Source organism: Arachis duranensis, chromosome 7 (genome assembly GCF_000817695.3).
Source record: "Arachis duranensis cultivar V14167 chromosome 7, aradu.V14167.gnm2.J7QH, whole genome shotgun sequence".
NCBI lineage: Eukaryota > Viridiplantae > Streptophyta > Magnoliopsida > Fabales > Fabaceae > Arachis > Arachis duranensis.
This window is the reverse complement of record NC_029778.3, coordinates 1,300,867-1,315,729: the sequence shown is the minus strand read 5'-3', so window position 1 is coordinate 1,315,729 and position 14,863 is coordinate 1,300,867. Positions and strand designations below refer to the sequence as shown.

Sequence of the window (14,863 nt, the reverse complement as noted above, 5' to 3'; positions counted from 1 at the left end):
TATATATTAGCTAAACTCTTAAAAATACAAAAATATTATGTATACAATAAAAAATTAATCATCAAATTAATAATTATATATTTATGTATATTTATATACATTATTTTATATATTTTCAATATGCATATAATATAACATAGTTAAAATAAATTTCTTGGGTTTGATTCCCTCTCTAAGTTTGAGCTACTACAATGTGTTTAGTGTTTTACATACATAGCTTTGTTGGGTTGAAGTTAGTAACGACAATGGCGGCACAAGTTATGGCAATTTAGCACCCCCACCGCTCCTGAATCAAGGGCATCTCTCTCTAACTTTGTTAACTTGAGATTAGAGAAGAAGCGTGAGAGGGTAAAAATGACATTTCCCCACGTTAAGGCCCTCTTTTCTGTAATTGGCTCATTGCATGTAAAAACACGCACACGCTGTAATATAAGTAAGATTAGATTAGCTGTAACATTAGGCCACAAATCTGTAATTATATATGTCAACAATATAATCCATCGATTATCTACCAAAAATAACATAATCATTCATTGATTATTACTGTTATTATTATACAAATATTAAAATAATAATTAATTAATTATAATAATATTTAAGGAAAAAGAAAGAAGGGCAAAGTAGTGAAGAGAAGCGAAGAGAAGAGACTACTAGAGCAGTAGAGAGTAGGGTCCTACTGCACCAAACCACCACCACCATCACCATCATCACCATCATCGTCGTCATCATCAACTTCTTCTTCTTCTTCAATTCATATCTCACACCGTACCATTCGCGGATTTCCATCCTTTTTCCTCAGCTCCGTCCTCTGTACAATTCTGATTTCACCAGGTACGTTTGTTTTTTCAGATCAGCATTATTATATATTGGTTCATTCATTCATTGAATTATTAGATCTGGATTTCTGTTTTGTTCTGAAACTAGTTTTAGTTTGATTCTGATTTCTGTTTATTCTCATGCGATGGCAGTGCTGATATTATGCTAAGAAATAAGAACCATTTGTTGTTTATTCGGAATCAGAATCTATGTGATTCTACTTGTTGTAATGTCCATTGGATCGGATGGTTTGGTTTTTCATTGACTGTATAATCCGGCTTGGGTCCGTAGTTGCCCCTTCCAACACATTTCTTTTGTTACCTTGTCAAATACTCGAACTTGAGAGCATTGGAAAAAAAAAGCATCATGAGCTTGCACTGCTAGACCAATTCAATGTTGGTACATGATGTGTCGTACGATGTCTTGTTGTTCTTCTTCATAGCTGGGAGGCATGATTAGACAACAAAATCTTTGTTCTTTTAGGTTAGGAATTTAACTCTATGGTGTTTGTGTATCATAGAACCCTGTCTACATTTCATATAGTAGGTCCAAGTCCATATAAAGGAGGAAGGTTGCGATAGGCCTTTGGCAACTAAGGTAAGACTTGTTGAATCCTTGTGACATGGATTAAACAGAGTTTTGTGTATGGATAGGTTGATTGGAAAGATTGCTTGAACATCATGACCAAGACCAAAATGTGTGATCTTTGTTCCCTAAAGAATCTCAATCTGCAGTGATGAAATGCCTCCTAAAAGGCTAATGAACAGAATGATGCTTTTGGACGAGCAAAAGAAAAAAATATGATCTGATGATCTGTATACTGTCAAGTTCATGAAATTAAACTAAAAATTTAATCCAAACAAGGTGGCTAGTCTAGTCTTTTTGAAAAAATAACTTAAGAATGATGGAAATGGTTGGCATGATCCAATCACCAACATTTGCAAGTTCTCAAGACTAATGCTTCTGATAGCTGCAATGCAAACTCCATAAGTTATCTCCCATCCATGTTTCATACTTTAACATAATATATTTTCTTGTTTAATCCCTTCCTATGATTTTAATCCATTGTCTATTCCAGGTCTTTGCCAATAAATCAATTGAAGATTTGATGGGGTCTAACTCTGAGGTTCACTTCTCTGGATTTCACATGGATTGCCTAGAGCAAAGAAAGGCCAGCATGGAGCAACCAACAACTTCAGAAGATGATTTGTATAAACAACCTTTCGTTATAGGTGTGTTTTTGAATGGCAGGCTGCCAATGTAGTCATAAAATCCACCAACTTATTAGTTGGATCTTGGAACTCAGTGATCATCCTGGTGCATAATATCATTCAATGATCACTTCACTTTTTGATATGTTAGTCTAAGTTGTACTCTTTTGCTTTAAATTTAGCAAAATGGTGTCAAATCATATACTTTGTCATTTCCAAAGTAGATCTTACTGGCTACCGCACAGCTCACATGGTTGGTTATCATTAGAGTTTTCCTCAATTCCAAAACCATAAGTTTGGATATATTCATTTTTTTTTCCTACAAATTTTTATTTGGTATCCATTGCAGTAATTAGTTTCATTACTGTCTTTGTATATTGTAGGTGTTGCTGGTGGGGCAGCATCTGGCAAGACTGCCGTTTGTGATATGATTATTCAGCAGCTTCATGATCAACGAGTTGTACTTGTTAATCAGGTGATGAATTCTTCCTATTGATTTTATTGTGGATCAGTTGAGAATAAATGTTTGATCTTGTTTACAATATGATATTCAAATAATTTTTGGATTCACTTTTTGTATTTCATTGTAACATAGGCTCTCTGTTAATCCAACCATTTCTATTTATTTAGTTTTAGTATCTCTATTCATTTAGTTCTAAGCAAAAAATGCTTTTACTTCTTTTAAAAAAGATTATTTCAGGTTGATGTTTGTTATTGTACTAATGATGATGACTGAGCATAATAAAAGGATTATTTAATTTACAACAGGATTCATTTTACCATAATTTGACTGAGGAGGAACTTACAAGAGTACAAGATTACAACTTTGACCATCCTGGTCAGTTCAATTGTACTCATTGAGCATCTTAATAAATGGATTGTTTAATAAATTTGTGACGGATCTTTGCTTTATTTCTGATGCATGTTGTTGATGTTATCAGAAGCTTTTGATACCGAGCAGTTGCTAAGTGTCATGGACAAGTTAAAGCGTGGTCAAGCAGTAAATATTCCAAAGTATGACTTTAAGGGTTACAAAAGCGGTGTGTCTCCGGCGAGAAGGGTATTTGGAACTTCCCTTTTTTCTCTTAAATTTTGATTGTTTTGTTATCAAGCTATAGAATCTTTTAGTGCATAGAAGAACTTTCACATGATTATTTTTTTATGTTTGTATTTGAATGCATTAGTGTATTTATGACTTCCATTATCATGCAGGATGTGTTTCTTCTGTATTTTCCTCATGAGAAGAGCAAATTTATCTGAAATAAAATTTCAGCCATTATCTTAAAGTTTATGTTGGCTTAATGCGTTTTGCAGGTAAACCCTGCAGATGTTATAATTTTGGAAGGGATCCTTATTTTCCATGATCCACGTGTTCGGGCATTGATGAATATGAAGATATTTGTTGATACAGGTCCTTTTTATTTTATTTATTCCATTTTGATTTGTTTAATTTATTCTTTTGTATGTTTTATGTAGCAGTCCTTAAAGTATATGGAATCTGCTATGATATTCATTTTCCTTTTAATCTCATGGACTTGATTCTTTTCCTCATAAGTCATAATCATGATCATGATATAGGAAAATGTATATTCAAATTCTCTGAGAAAATGCATGTTTTTTCTTTGTCTTTTCCAGATGCCAGTGACACCATATCTTCTTCAGCTTTGTTTTTTTGCTATTAACATTTTTTGTTGGTGGTTCTGCTAGTTCTTTACAAGCTCATATATCTTGAATCTTTATTGTACTACTAAGTTACGCTGTCAGTTTACATTGAAAAATGTTCAGTGCAGATGCTGATGTTCGGCTCGCAAGAAGAATTAGGCGTGATACTGCCGAGAAGGCTCGTGATATTGCAACAGTGCTTGATCAGGTAACGAACTTGTTGTAACAGCATGAAGCATATCTCATCTTCTGTCTTTTCACCCTTCAATCTCGCATTTATGACATTTACTACATTGCAAGACTTTGGAAATTTATTTTACTTTACGTTGCTTATCAGCTATGATATGTGTTCCTTGCTTAAGAAACACGTGATTATTCAGTTTTTGCGGAATTAAACATTAAGGACATGTTTTGTTTTTGTGGTATTTGATCAAGCTGGTATATTCTTCTTGTGTCAATTTGATGTTGAAATCCTTCTACTCTGTAGATTTAGTAACTGACTTGTCTGTTATTTATTTGATGCAGTATTCTAAATTTGTGAAGCCGGCTTTCGATGACTTTATCCTTCCAACAAAGAAGTATGCTGATATAATCATACCCCGAGGAGGAGATAATCATGTGGCCATCGATTTGATTGTACAGCATATTCGAACAAAACTTGGTCAGCATGATCTGTGTAAAATATATCCTAATTTATACGTCATTCAGTCAACTTTTCAGGTATGTCCTGCTATTTATTTACATTTCTCTTATCATCTATCTCCACAATTTGGCTAGAGCTTCATAACTTGAATCATATTCATCACATTTATTGCTATCATGCAGATGCGGGGTATGCATACCCTCGTACGTGATGCTAAGACAACAAAGCATGATTTTGTATTCTATTCTGACCGTTTGATCCGTTTGGTATGGGAATATTCTATTCTAAGACAAGGAATAAGTATGACATTTTCTTTATATATTACTCGTCATGGTTTGATTCGGTTAATTAACCAGGTTGTAGAACATGGCCTAGGGCATCTGCCATTTACAGAAAAACAAGTAATCACTCCTACTGGTAAGCTTTTTTTTTATTTTATCCTAGTTGAGAGTCATGTTCTACTTTCGATGATTTTAATCGCAGAAATTACTATTTTTAAAAGAACAACTTTTGTGCCTGTTATTTGGTTAGCCTTAGCTCTTGTAATCTTTACAAAATTAGTTCTTTCATGTCTGAATCTCTTAATGGTAACTCCATTAATGCAGGGTCTGTATACAGTGGTGTGGATTTTTGTAAGAGGTTGTGCGGCGTCTCCATCATCAGGAGGTATCATTCTATTCCAAATATAAAGTCATTGATTCCAAGTATTGACTAAAATTTTTTTCTATTAATCAACCTTGTTTACATTGCATGTAATGGTACTAGTTTCCTTGAAATTATTATGCAAATCTATTTCTCATTCCTCTATTATGTTCCAAGGGACTAGTTCGTTTTTTCCCTCTTTTCTCCGTTTGATATGAACTTATGATCTAAGGATGTTTCTTCATAAATAAAATATTTTGCTTAGAAAATCACTATTTCCTCATATTGAATACCATTAATAACTAATTTCAGTGGGGAGAGTATGGAGAATGCTTTACGCGCATGCTGCAAAGGTATCAAGATTGGGAAGATTCTAATTCATAGAGAAGGAGACAACGGTCAACAGGTCTGCACATATTCTTGTACTGCATGACTTTGTTTCTCTCATTTTATGATAACTAACCTTTTATCCTTTGATTATTGAACAAACAGCTAATATATGAAAAGTTGCCGAATGATATCTCAGATAGGCATGTGTTACTCTTGGATCCTATCTTGGGCACAGGTACATTTTTGCCATCATTTTTGTTGGTATAGTTGATCATAATTCATTCATAAATATTTCACATTATTGACATTAGAATAGCTTCATCTTTTAGGTAATTCAGCTGTTCAAGCGATTTCTTTACTATTAAGAAAGGGCGTACCAGAGTCCAATATTATATTTCTCAATCTCATATCAGTAAGTTATCGATATTGTCATTTTCTTTAGTTACTTTGCGTCTTTCTTATCTTGAAAATATCATAGTGATGATTTACAATTTTGTTCTGTTCTTGCCAGGCACCTCAAGGTGTTCATGTGGTCTGCAAAAGCTTTCCAAGAATAAAAATCGTGACGTCTGAGATTGACATTGGTTTGAATGAAGATTTCCGCGTTATACCTGGCATGGGAGAGTTTGGGGATAGGTATTTTGGAACAGATGATGATGACATGCAAGTTGTGGCCCCTTCTTAATATCCACAAGATATTTTTTGATTGATAATTACTCATGAGACTTTAACTTGAAAAAGAAGAAAAAGAAAAAAAAGAGGAGGTTGAAATTTGCTGAATTATACTTTTAATTGGTACTGAGTTTCATCTTTATATCAATTTTGATCATATCCTTCCTTCTTTCTTTTTTTTTTCTTTCACAAATTTTTGTACCTTATAAGAGAAAATTGTTCTTTATAGTTTGATCTTATATTCTTTCTCGGATATATTTTCCATCTCAGAGATATTTTATATCTATATATAGAAATGAATATACAGATTCTTTAATATATATTCTCTAATTCTAATTATTCATGCGACGCCAAGATTTGGTTAGGATATTGTGTATTGTGTCTACAAATTTTCTGTTTTATGAATCACAATGAAGAAGATATATATGAGGATAATGTAAATTGCATGTTGATGATGCATGTTACATGATTGAGGTACTTGATTCTGAAAAAAGACAAGGAGAAAAAAGATAAATAATGTGGTTGATACCCAATCATGCAAACAATTCACATATAATATCTTAGCTTTTTGCATTTCAAGCAAAAAAGTTTGATATCCAGAAGAAAAAAGAACCAACCAAGTCCAAGAGGATCAAGGGTGAGAGGTTTCCACAAAATATTTGTTTGTCTGGTCTGTCCCCTAACATAATATATATAGGGTGAACAAAATAAATATAAATAATAAAAATATATTGAAAAAAGGGATGAGCTGCCACGTGACAGATAGAGGAATCACACGTTGGTCTATCCAAGTGTGATAACCTTCGTTAGGCTAATCACTTGACACCTGTGCTGTTTTTCATGATTCCTATTGGTATATTCCTTTGAGAGACTTATCTATATAACATGGTAGTTTGTTTAACTCAATTTTTGTGCTGTCGTTTGTTATCTGTTTTCCCGCCATCCAAAATAAACACTTTTGAAGCTTGAAAACATTGTAACAATGTCTGCCTTTGTTGGAAAGTATGCAGGTAACAAATTATACAATGTTTTTATACCATATACTGTATAAACTGTATGTTTTTGTCTATCCAAAAAATGTAGCACAGTACCCTCATTTCTGTTAAGAAGTTTCTTCAACTTGAATCAAGCTTCTTCAAGTTTATATATATTTGGATTCCAAATGGTTTGTTTTATGATATACTAGATGAGCTTATCAAGAATGCCAAGTACATAGCCACACCAGGGAAGGGAATCTTGGCAGCAGATGAGAGCACAGGCACCATTGGCAAGCGGCTTGCAAGCATCAATGTTGAGAACATTGAGGCCAACCGCCAAGCGCTGCGCGAGCTCCTCTTCACCTCCCCTAATGCCCTCCCATACCTCTCTGGCGTCATCCTCTTCGAGGAGACTCTCTACCAAAAGACTTCTGATGGAAAGCCTTTTGTTGAGGTCCTCCAAGAGAACAATGTCATCCCAGGCATCAAGGTGGACAAGGGTGTTGTGGAATTGGCCGGAACAAATGGCGAAACCACCACTCAAGGCTTTGACTCTCTTGGTGCAAGGTGCGCCGGCTTATGATCCACAAATACTTCAATTTTTCTCTCATGTATGCCGTAGGCGTATTGTATTGTATTGTATACTTATATACGTGAGTAACTTTTTGAACCTCTATTATATGCTATATTCAAAATCACTATTGATAAATTTGCTATAAGTATTTGATCCAAAATAGTACTATATTTTTACGAAATTGATGTATTTATGTGTTGTCTTGAATGCTTGTATTTGTAATTGTGCAACATAGGTGCCAGCAATACTACAAGGCCGGTGCACGATTTGCCAAGTGGCGTGCCGTGCTGAAGATAGGCCCAACCGAGCCTTCTGAGCTGTCCATCCAGCAGAATGCGCAGGGATTGGCTCGCTACGCCATAATTTGTCAGGAGAATGGGCTTGTCCCCATTGTTGAACCTGAGATTCTGACTGATGGGAATCATGACATAGCTAAGTGTGCTGCTGTTACTGAAACTGTTCTTGCTGCTGTTTACAAGGCACTCAATGATCATCATGTTCTTCTTGAGGGAACCCTCCTCAAGCCCAACATGGTTACCCCTGGCTCTGATAGCCCAAAGGTAATAATCTTCAAGATGATTGCAAAAGACCAAAATGGACTTGCAAGAGTAATTAGTAATTACCACTTAGAATAGTAGTTTAAGGATCATTGATTAGTCAGGGAGTTAGTTTGCTATGAACAAAGGAAAGAAAAGATTAGTTACTTCCTTTTTAGTCTTGGCATTTGTTAGAGTCTTGAGAGTTAAAAGTGTCTCTGTCATTGTGCTTAATAAGTATCTCAAGGCAGAAAATACAAAGATATTGAAAAAAGAGACATTTAATATAAATTTTCTTTTCAAACAGGTTTGTATCTCGGGTGCATTTAATTTGCATTTTTATCTCCTATTTTCTATTTACACTTTCTATTTTCTCTTCTTTTTTCATAAAATTCAAAAAATAATGAAGATAAAAACAAAAAATGAAAATACAAAACAAATGTACTAGTGTCTATTTTTATTGTCAAACAGGGCCTAATATCCTCTATGCCTTGTTATTCTTGATAATTATTCAAAAAACACAGTCCTCCATGAATAACTAACAAGAACATTTCACTCATTTGCTGATGAGCAGGTTCCCCCAGCAGTGATTGCTGAGCACACAGTCACTGCACTGCGCAGAACCGTCCCATCGGCGGTACCAGGGATTGTGTTCTTGTCTGGTGGACAAAGTGAAGAGGAGGCTACATTGAACCTTGATGCAATGAACAAGTTGGAGGTGCTGAAGCCATGGACTCTGTCATTCGGCGAATTCGGAGGCTACTCTTGGCAAGTATGGTGGTGGAAGTGGAACTGGTTTGGCTTCTGAGAGCTTGTTTGTAAAGGGCTACAAGTATTAGTTAGCCTCAAAGTGGAGTTTGGAGATTGATTTGGAATGTGTATGATGCTGCTACTTAAGCCTTTTTCTTCTGATTAACTTGTTTTATTTTTTGGATACATACATACATATGTTATAAATTTCAAAGTTTATATATTTATAGGAGCTGATTGTAAGTAATGGCCAATGTGATGATCTACCTCTCAGAACAATAAAGTGCCACATTTTCATGTGAAAATTTGAAATCTAAACAAGTGAAATGTGATCACAATAACTAGGAATAGAAGTAGTATGCATTATAAAATGTTAGGATGATTGAATTTGAACATTATGTATGTTCAAACAATAGTAGTACCAAAACTTTATTAGCAGCCACTTTCTTTTTCCTTTTTCTTTTTTCCTTTTTTGGAAGAAAGAAAATCAAATGGAAGGATTGTACTACCAATGAGTTTCTGTAAGCACATGTTATGACTTTATGATTGCTTAGCTCCAAAGAATTCGTCATATAATTTTGATGGCTAAAAAACATTTTAAGTGGTGGTAAGTGCCAACCAAAAGTAATGTTCAAAAGAAATGTTTTTTGGTGGGCAAGGATATTAGGATATTCCTCTAAAAGCTAATACTACTTTTTCATATGCTTTATTGGTGTCTCAGCTAATTATAAGTGATTAAACTAATGTTAAGTGCTTGCTTTGAAGATTCTAGATTAAGACATGATATATTGGTAGGCAATGTTGACCCCAATAAATTTTACAATTTAAAAGAATCCTAATCAATAACTAATAACAAAAAAAGACCATTGTATTAAAATAAAATAAAATAACATAAAAATTCAATGCTTGCTTTAGCAGGCATTGTTGGAGTTACACCAATCCCATTAAGAAAAATAAATAATAAAAATAAAATAATACCTTGTAATTTTTCTCTCTTCTCTTTTACATGCACAAAAGAAAAGTTTAAATTTAGTACTAATCTGCAAAACATGCTCTAAACTCAATAAATACTTGAGAGAAATATCTACAAATTGTTTACCGAAAAATGATCTAATCATACCATTCTTTTTCACACTTGTATATACCATGAGATGCAAATTAAAATAGAGCATTAAGAAATCAATGAACACAAGAAGATACAGAGAGATTTGCACCATGTTCTGCATCTTCAATCATCTCCTTGAAGTTATGCATTGTCTTGAAACTAGAACACCAGCTGGTGGACCTGTCATCTCAATCTCACATATGCTATTCAACCAATAAGATAAATGGATCAAACCAATGTTGAACTTCACCTTAAATGTCCCTCTTACATAGTAGCTTACTTTGTTGCTCTCAACTTGCCTTTGAAGCTTCACACCAACATCTTGAGGCAGAAAAACCAACTTGGAAATCAAGTTCACAGTTTGCAGCCTTGTCTCCTTTGGCTTCTGCATGAAAGGATTCATCGTCCGATTCGATATGAGCCGGTTGGAGAAGAAGAGTTCAATGTCCAAAGACTCAAACTTTACATCAATTCTCTTGTTGGGGTTTGAGAAATTTGCAAGGAGAATGAAGTCACCATTCAAGTATTGTGTTGAGTCATAGTACACAACATTGAGGCTTGCATTTGGAATATCAAATGTGGGGTTTCTTGGTTTGATTGCTAAGTAGAATATCAATATAACAATTCCAAAGAAGATTAGTAGAAGGCTGAATATGAGACATAACCCTGCAAAACACCATATAACTGGTTTTGTCCTTTGACTTCTTGGTTGCCATAGTTTTTTATTTGGCCTATTGTTTTCAAGTGATTCTAAGGAACTTTGATTCCTTATTATTTGTTGTTTTGAAGGGGGTGGTGGAAGGGCTAGCATATTGGAATGGATTATAAAAGAAACTTGAAAAAGGTCACTCCAATGAGCCAAAGTGATGATGAGGAAAAAATGAATTGTGTTGATGAAGATTATATATACTAAGATGATTGTTTATTCCAAATTGAGGTGATGGATCAATTAGGGAACTCAGAGAGGGAGAGAAGCTTTTTTAAATAAAGTAATAGTTGAGACAATGAATAATGTTTTTCTAGGTTGGTGTACTTGAGCTAAAGTTGAGTCATGTATTATTTATGGTGGAACTCAAGTGCAGTCGATTTCATGTGAAGTTGATAATTGAGAATCGTTAGATGATTTGACTGATTTGACTAAATTTTCATCTAATGACTCTCGACTATCAACTTCACGTAAAGTCGACTACACCTGTGTTTTTACCATTATTTATGTTTGAACTTTGAAAGGTTGATGCTTTTATTATGTGGCAATGGTTAGTAGAATTTTAAAGGTTTAATTATTTTGATAATCTTGTTAAATTTTTAATTAGTTTTTTTTTATAGTTTGAAAATAATTTATACTAGAATAAATTTTTATTTGTTGTTATTTTTTATAAAAAAATAATTTAAAAATATTTTATAAATTGTAATTCATTTTATATTAAACACAAAAAAAATAAATATTTTTAACAAAAAATCATCAAAAAATGACCCTAATATTTTGATTTAATATAGAAATTCGGTTATAAACTTTTAAACTATAAAAATCTAATAAAAAAATTTGGTGAAATTATAAGAATTTATAGAGTAATTAAGCCAATTTTAAATAGGGGCAAATTGTGAAATTGATTAAGTTTTGTAAATAGAAAAAAAATTCTCTTAAGAAAAATAATCAATGAATAAATAATGAGAGTTCATCGAATGGACTCAATATTTTTATTTACTTCTTCTTTAAGACTCTATATGTTTTACATGGTTTATACTTTAGACTTTGTCAAAAGTTGTGTGCAAGTAAAAGGAGTCAATTAGATGAAGGGCTTAGATTATGGGTATAATGTTATACCATATGATATCAAACTATATATGCAAGTGCTATGTAGGATGTTTAAGCACTAAGGAAGCATGCATAGGAGCCAAAAAGTGATTTCAATTCTTAGTTAAAGTTTCATGTTTTCGTTAAAAGCAATGAATCAATCATGTTGGTCTTAGTGACCCCACAAGATTTTAAAGTTGATTTTAGTTATGCCAAATTTGGCCACTTTTTGCACATTGGTTTTATCTAGTGCTTTCTAGTTTCTACAACTATAGGGCGCAAGAGCATTACACAATCATTTTCTTTTAAGAAATCAAAATAATTAATTTTTTTCAATAAAATTATTAAATATATCATAATAAAATAATTAAACCTTTTTTATATTTTGAATTGTGTGATGAGCAGAAATAAATTGAGGGGAAAAAGGGAACAAAAAGAAATACACTTTATTCATAATTTTTTTTAGTTGGTGGGTTTCAGCCTAATAATTTGACATGGCCCAAAATGAATACTAATCATAGGCGTAAAGCCCAATAATAAATTGAAGCCTAACATAGAGCTTAACTAAAGTATAAAACTGTATAATTATTCAAGACCGAAAAAAAAAAACTGTAGAATTATTATTTAGCAATAATCTCCATAAAATATTTAGGTTAACTTGCATGAAAAGAGTTACTCAGGCTTATCAATTTTTTAATTAATTTTTTTTATATTTTTTGTTTAATTAAGTCTTTATACTATATTAAATTTTGTAGTTAAATTTTACCGTAATAAAAACGTCAGAATTAACCAACTTGGATTGGTCGAGTGGTCAGCTCACTCGTTCGTTTAAACAAGTGTCGGAAAATCTCGCCTTGTACATGCAGCAATTCATTGGGTCAGTGACAAATCCTTAAATAGAGCTCATATCTGCAACAAATTAATTCTTAATCTATTGGGTTGGGAGATACCGTAAAAAACAAAAAAAAGTTAGAATTAATAATATTTCGTTAAACAAAATGAATATACCTAAATATGGTTGAAGCATATGGTTGTTGCTTGGCTAGGGTCAATGTAGTCAATGCAAGAAGGGTACAAATGAGTCTGATTTTTCATCATCCTTAATTAATAATTATTCTAGTGGTTCTTAAATCTTAACAGGGTTTGGCTTTTACCTTTGAGTCAGCTAATAGAACAACGTACTAGGTACTATGTATAATAGTCCATGCTAATTAATTTGACTATTCTCTATAAATAATACACCAATGCCAACCACATTCTCAATATCACAATTCAATTAAGCACTTAAAATTTTTTTAAAGGAAAAAATTCCAGCTAGCTATAGCTAGGTTCTTCTCATCACTTGTCGAATTCGGTCTTCATTCATTGCAAGTATGACGGTAAGATTAGTTGTGATTAATTAATGATTATATGAAAGGATTGAACTAACATTTATATATATGTTCTTGTTACTTGGAAATTTAATTTTATATATTACTAATTAATATTATTGTTGAACTTGAATTTCAATTGGTGCAGCAAAAGATTGTTATAAAGGTTTCATGCAATAACAAATGCAGAAGGGCTACTTCTACTTGTGGTAAATGCAAAAGCAAGATCCTCAAAGTTGCGGCGGTTGAACCGGGTATTTAAATCTTGTTTAGTTTGCATTTTTGCATTTTTTATTTTATTTTAAATAATTTTTATTTTTAGAGTTTTATATATAAAAGATTATAATAAAAATAATAATTTTTATTTTTCATTTGATGACCTATATATATAAATAATAAAAATAATGTTATTAATAAATAATTAAAGCTCACCGTTATTTATATATATTTAATAATAAGGTTAAAGTATATTTTGCTTTTGAAATTTATTAAAAATGTCTCTAAATTTTATTTTGTTTTAATTTTATTTTAGAAATTTTTTATTTATATCAAATATATTTCTTATAGCTAATTTTTTTAAAAAAATTAAAACTAATCTAACAATAATAAATGGCAAATATCTCTTATTTATTTGTGTTGATTGTTATTTTTGTAAAATTGTTATTCAATTGATTCAAAAAATTTTAAAAAATCAAGTCATCATGGTATATTTGATATAAATCGAAAATTTTTAAAATAAACTAAAATTAAAATTAAATTAAATTTAAGAATATTTTTAAAATTTTAAACGAACTTTTAAAGAAAATATACTTTATCCTAATAATAATTAATGCTCAAATAAATTTATATATAGTGAGAAAAATATTTGTGGTTTCAAAAAAATATTGTGCATGCATGCAGGTGTGAGTTCATTAGGGTTAGAAGGGGCAGATAAAGATGAATTGGTGGTCATTGGAAATGGGGTGGATCCAGTTTGTTTGGCCAAGGCTTTGAGAAAGAAATTCAACGTTGCACAAATCATAAAGGTTGAAGAAATTAAGGAAGACAAAAAAGATGAAAAAAAAGATTCGTTGCCGCCGTGGTCTTATGCTCCCGGCTACTACTGTCCACCGTATCCCCAGAGCGTAGTTTATGAAAACCCATATGGCAGTCAATGCATCATCATGTGAGAATTAAACTATAGATTTGAATTCTCTAAAGTTTGAATTTCATTTTAGAGAGTAAAGTATGATCTTCTATTCTTGAATAGTTTCTCTTTCATATTTATTATTAGTCCCACTTATAAAATTAATGGTGAGAGATCACACTTTACTCTCTAAAGTGAAATTCAAACTTTAGAGGATCCAAATCCTTAAACTATATATATGCTATATGTATATGTTTTGGTGAAAATTCATGTACAGTTGACTTTACGTAAAGTTGATAACTAAGAATTTTTAAATGATTTGACTGATTTAACTAAATTTTCATCTAACGATTCTCAGTTATCAACTTCACGTGAAGTCGACTGCATCTGAATTTTCACCATATGTTTTTTGTTTTTCAAAAACAAAAAGCTTTTACTATCTTGAATTTCTTAATCTTCAATATTATTGTCTTCTTCTAATTATGACTTATGAATTTATGTTTTATTTTTTGTTGGTGGTTCATTGTAATTTATCATCACTCTATAGTATATTTTCATAGGTTTAATTGGAGTGTTTATGAGTTGTCCGATTAGGTTTAAGTAGATCCAGATCCAATTTTAAAAGGACAACAAATCTATTTTGATCCGATTCGA

At 32.1% G+C, this 14,863-nt stretch overlaps 4 protein-coding genes across 4 annotated transcripts; 3 read left to right on the top strand and 1 right to left on the bottom strand.

Annotated features, from left to right (window-relative positions):
• The first annotated feature begins 534 nt into the window (after positions 1 to 534).
• Positions 535 to 6,296, top strand: LOC107496192 (uridine kinase-like protein 3). Its single transcript, XM_016117398.2, has 15 exons — positions 535 to 831; positions 1,895 to 2,048; positions 2,411 to 2,502; positions 2,796 to 2,865; positions 2,969 to 3,087; positions 3,342 to 3,438; positions 3,818 to 3,897; positions 4,215 to 4,409; positions 4,515 to 4,598; positions 4,689 to 4,749; positions 4,938 to 4,998; positions 5,287 to 5,380; positions 5,467 to 5,539; positions 5,634 to 5,716; positions 5,816 to 6,296. The coding sequence occupies exons 2-15, from the start codon at positions 1,925 to 1,927 to the stop codon at positions 5,987 to 5,989; spliced, it is 1,407 nt and encodes a 468-aa protein (XP_015972884.1). The 5' UTR covers positions 535 to 831; positions 1,895 to 1,924; the 3' UTR covers positions 5,990 to 6,296.
• A 532-nt stretch (positions 6,297 to 6,828) lies between these two features.
• On the top strand, positions 6,829 to 9,060 carry LOC107496193 (fructose-bisphosphate aldolase, cytoplasmic isozyme 1-like). Its single transcript, XM_016117399.3, is given in 5 exon segments — positions 6,829 to 6,986; positions 7,163 to 7,520; positions 7,763 to 8,087; positions 8,638 to 8,807; positions 8,809 to 9,060. Coding segments are annotated over 5 exon segments (975 nt in total). The 5' UTR covers positions 6,829 to 6,958; the 3' UTR covers positions 8,903 to 9,060.
• Positions 9,061 to 9,701: 641 nt separating this feature from the next.
• LOC107496102 (uncharacterized protein At1g08160-like) lies at positions 9,702 to 10,808 on the bottom strand. The gene has a single exon (XM_016117300.3). The coding sequence runs from the start codon at positions 10,727 to 10,729 to the stop codon at positions 10,046 to 10,048; it is 684 nt and encodes a 227-aa protein (XP_015972786.1). The 5' UTR covers positions 10,730 to 10,808; the 3' UTR covers positions 9,702 to 10,045.
• A 2,156-nt stretch (positions 10,809 to 12,964) lies between these two features.
• On the top strand, positions 12,965 to 14,707 carry LOC107496043 (heavy metal-associated isoprenylated plant protein 47-like). The gene is made up of 3 exons (XM_016117246.3): positions 12,965 to 13,092; positions 13,232 to 13,337; positions 13,984 to 14,707. Exons 1-3 carry the CDS (start codon positions 13,087 to 13,089, stop codon positions 14,250 to 14,252), a joined length of 381 nt encoding a protein of 126 aa, XP_015972732.1. The 5' UTR covers positions 12,965 to 13,086; the 3' UTR covers positions 14,253 to 14,707.
• The last annotated feature ends 156 nt before the right edge of the window (positions 14,708 to 14,863 follow it).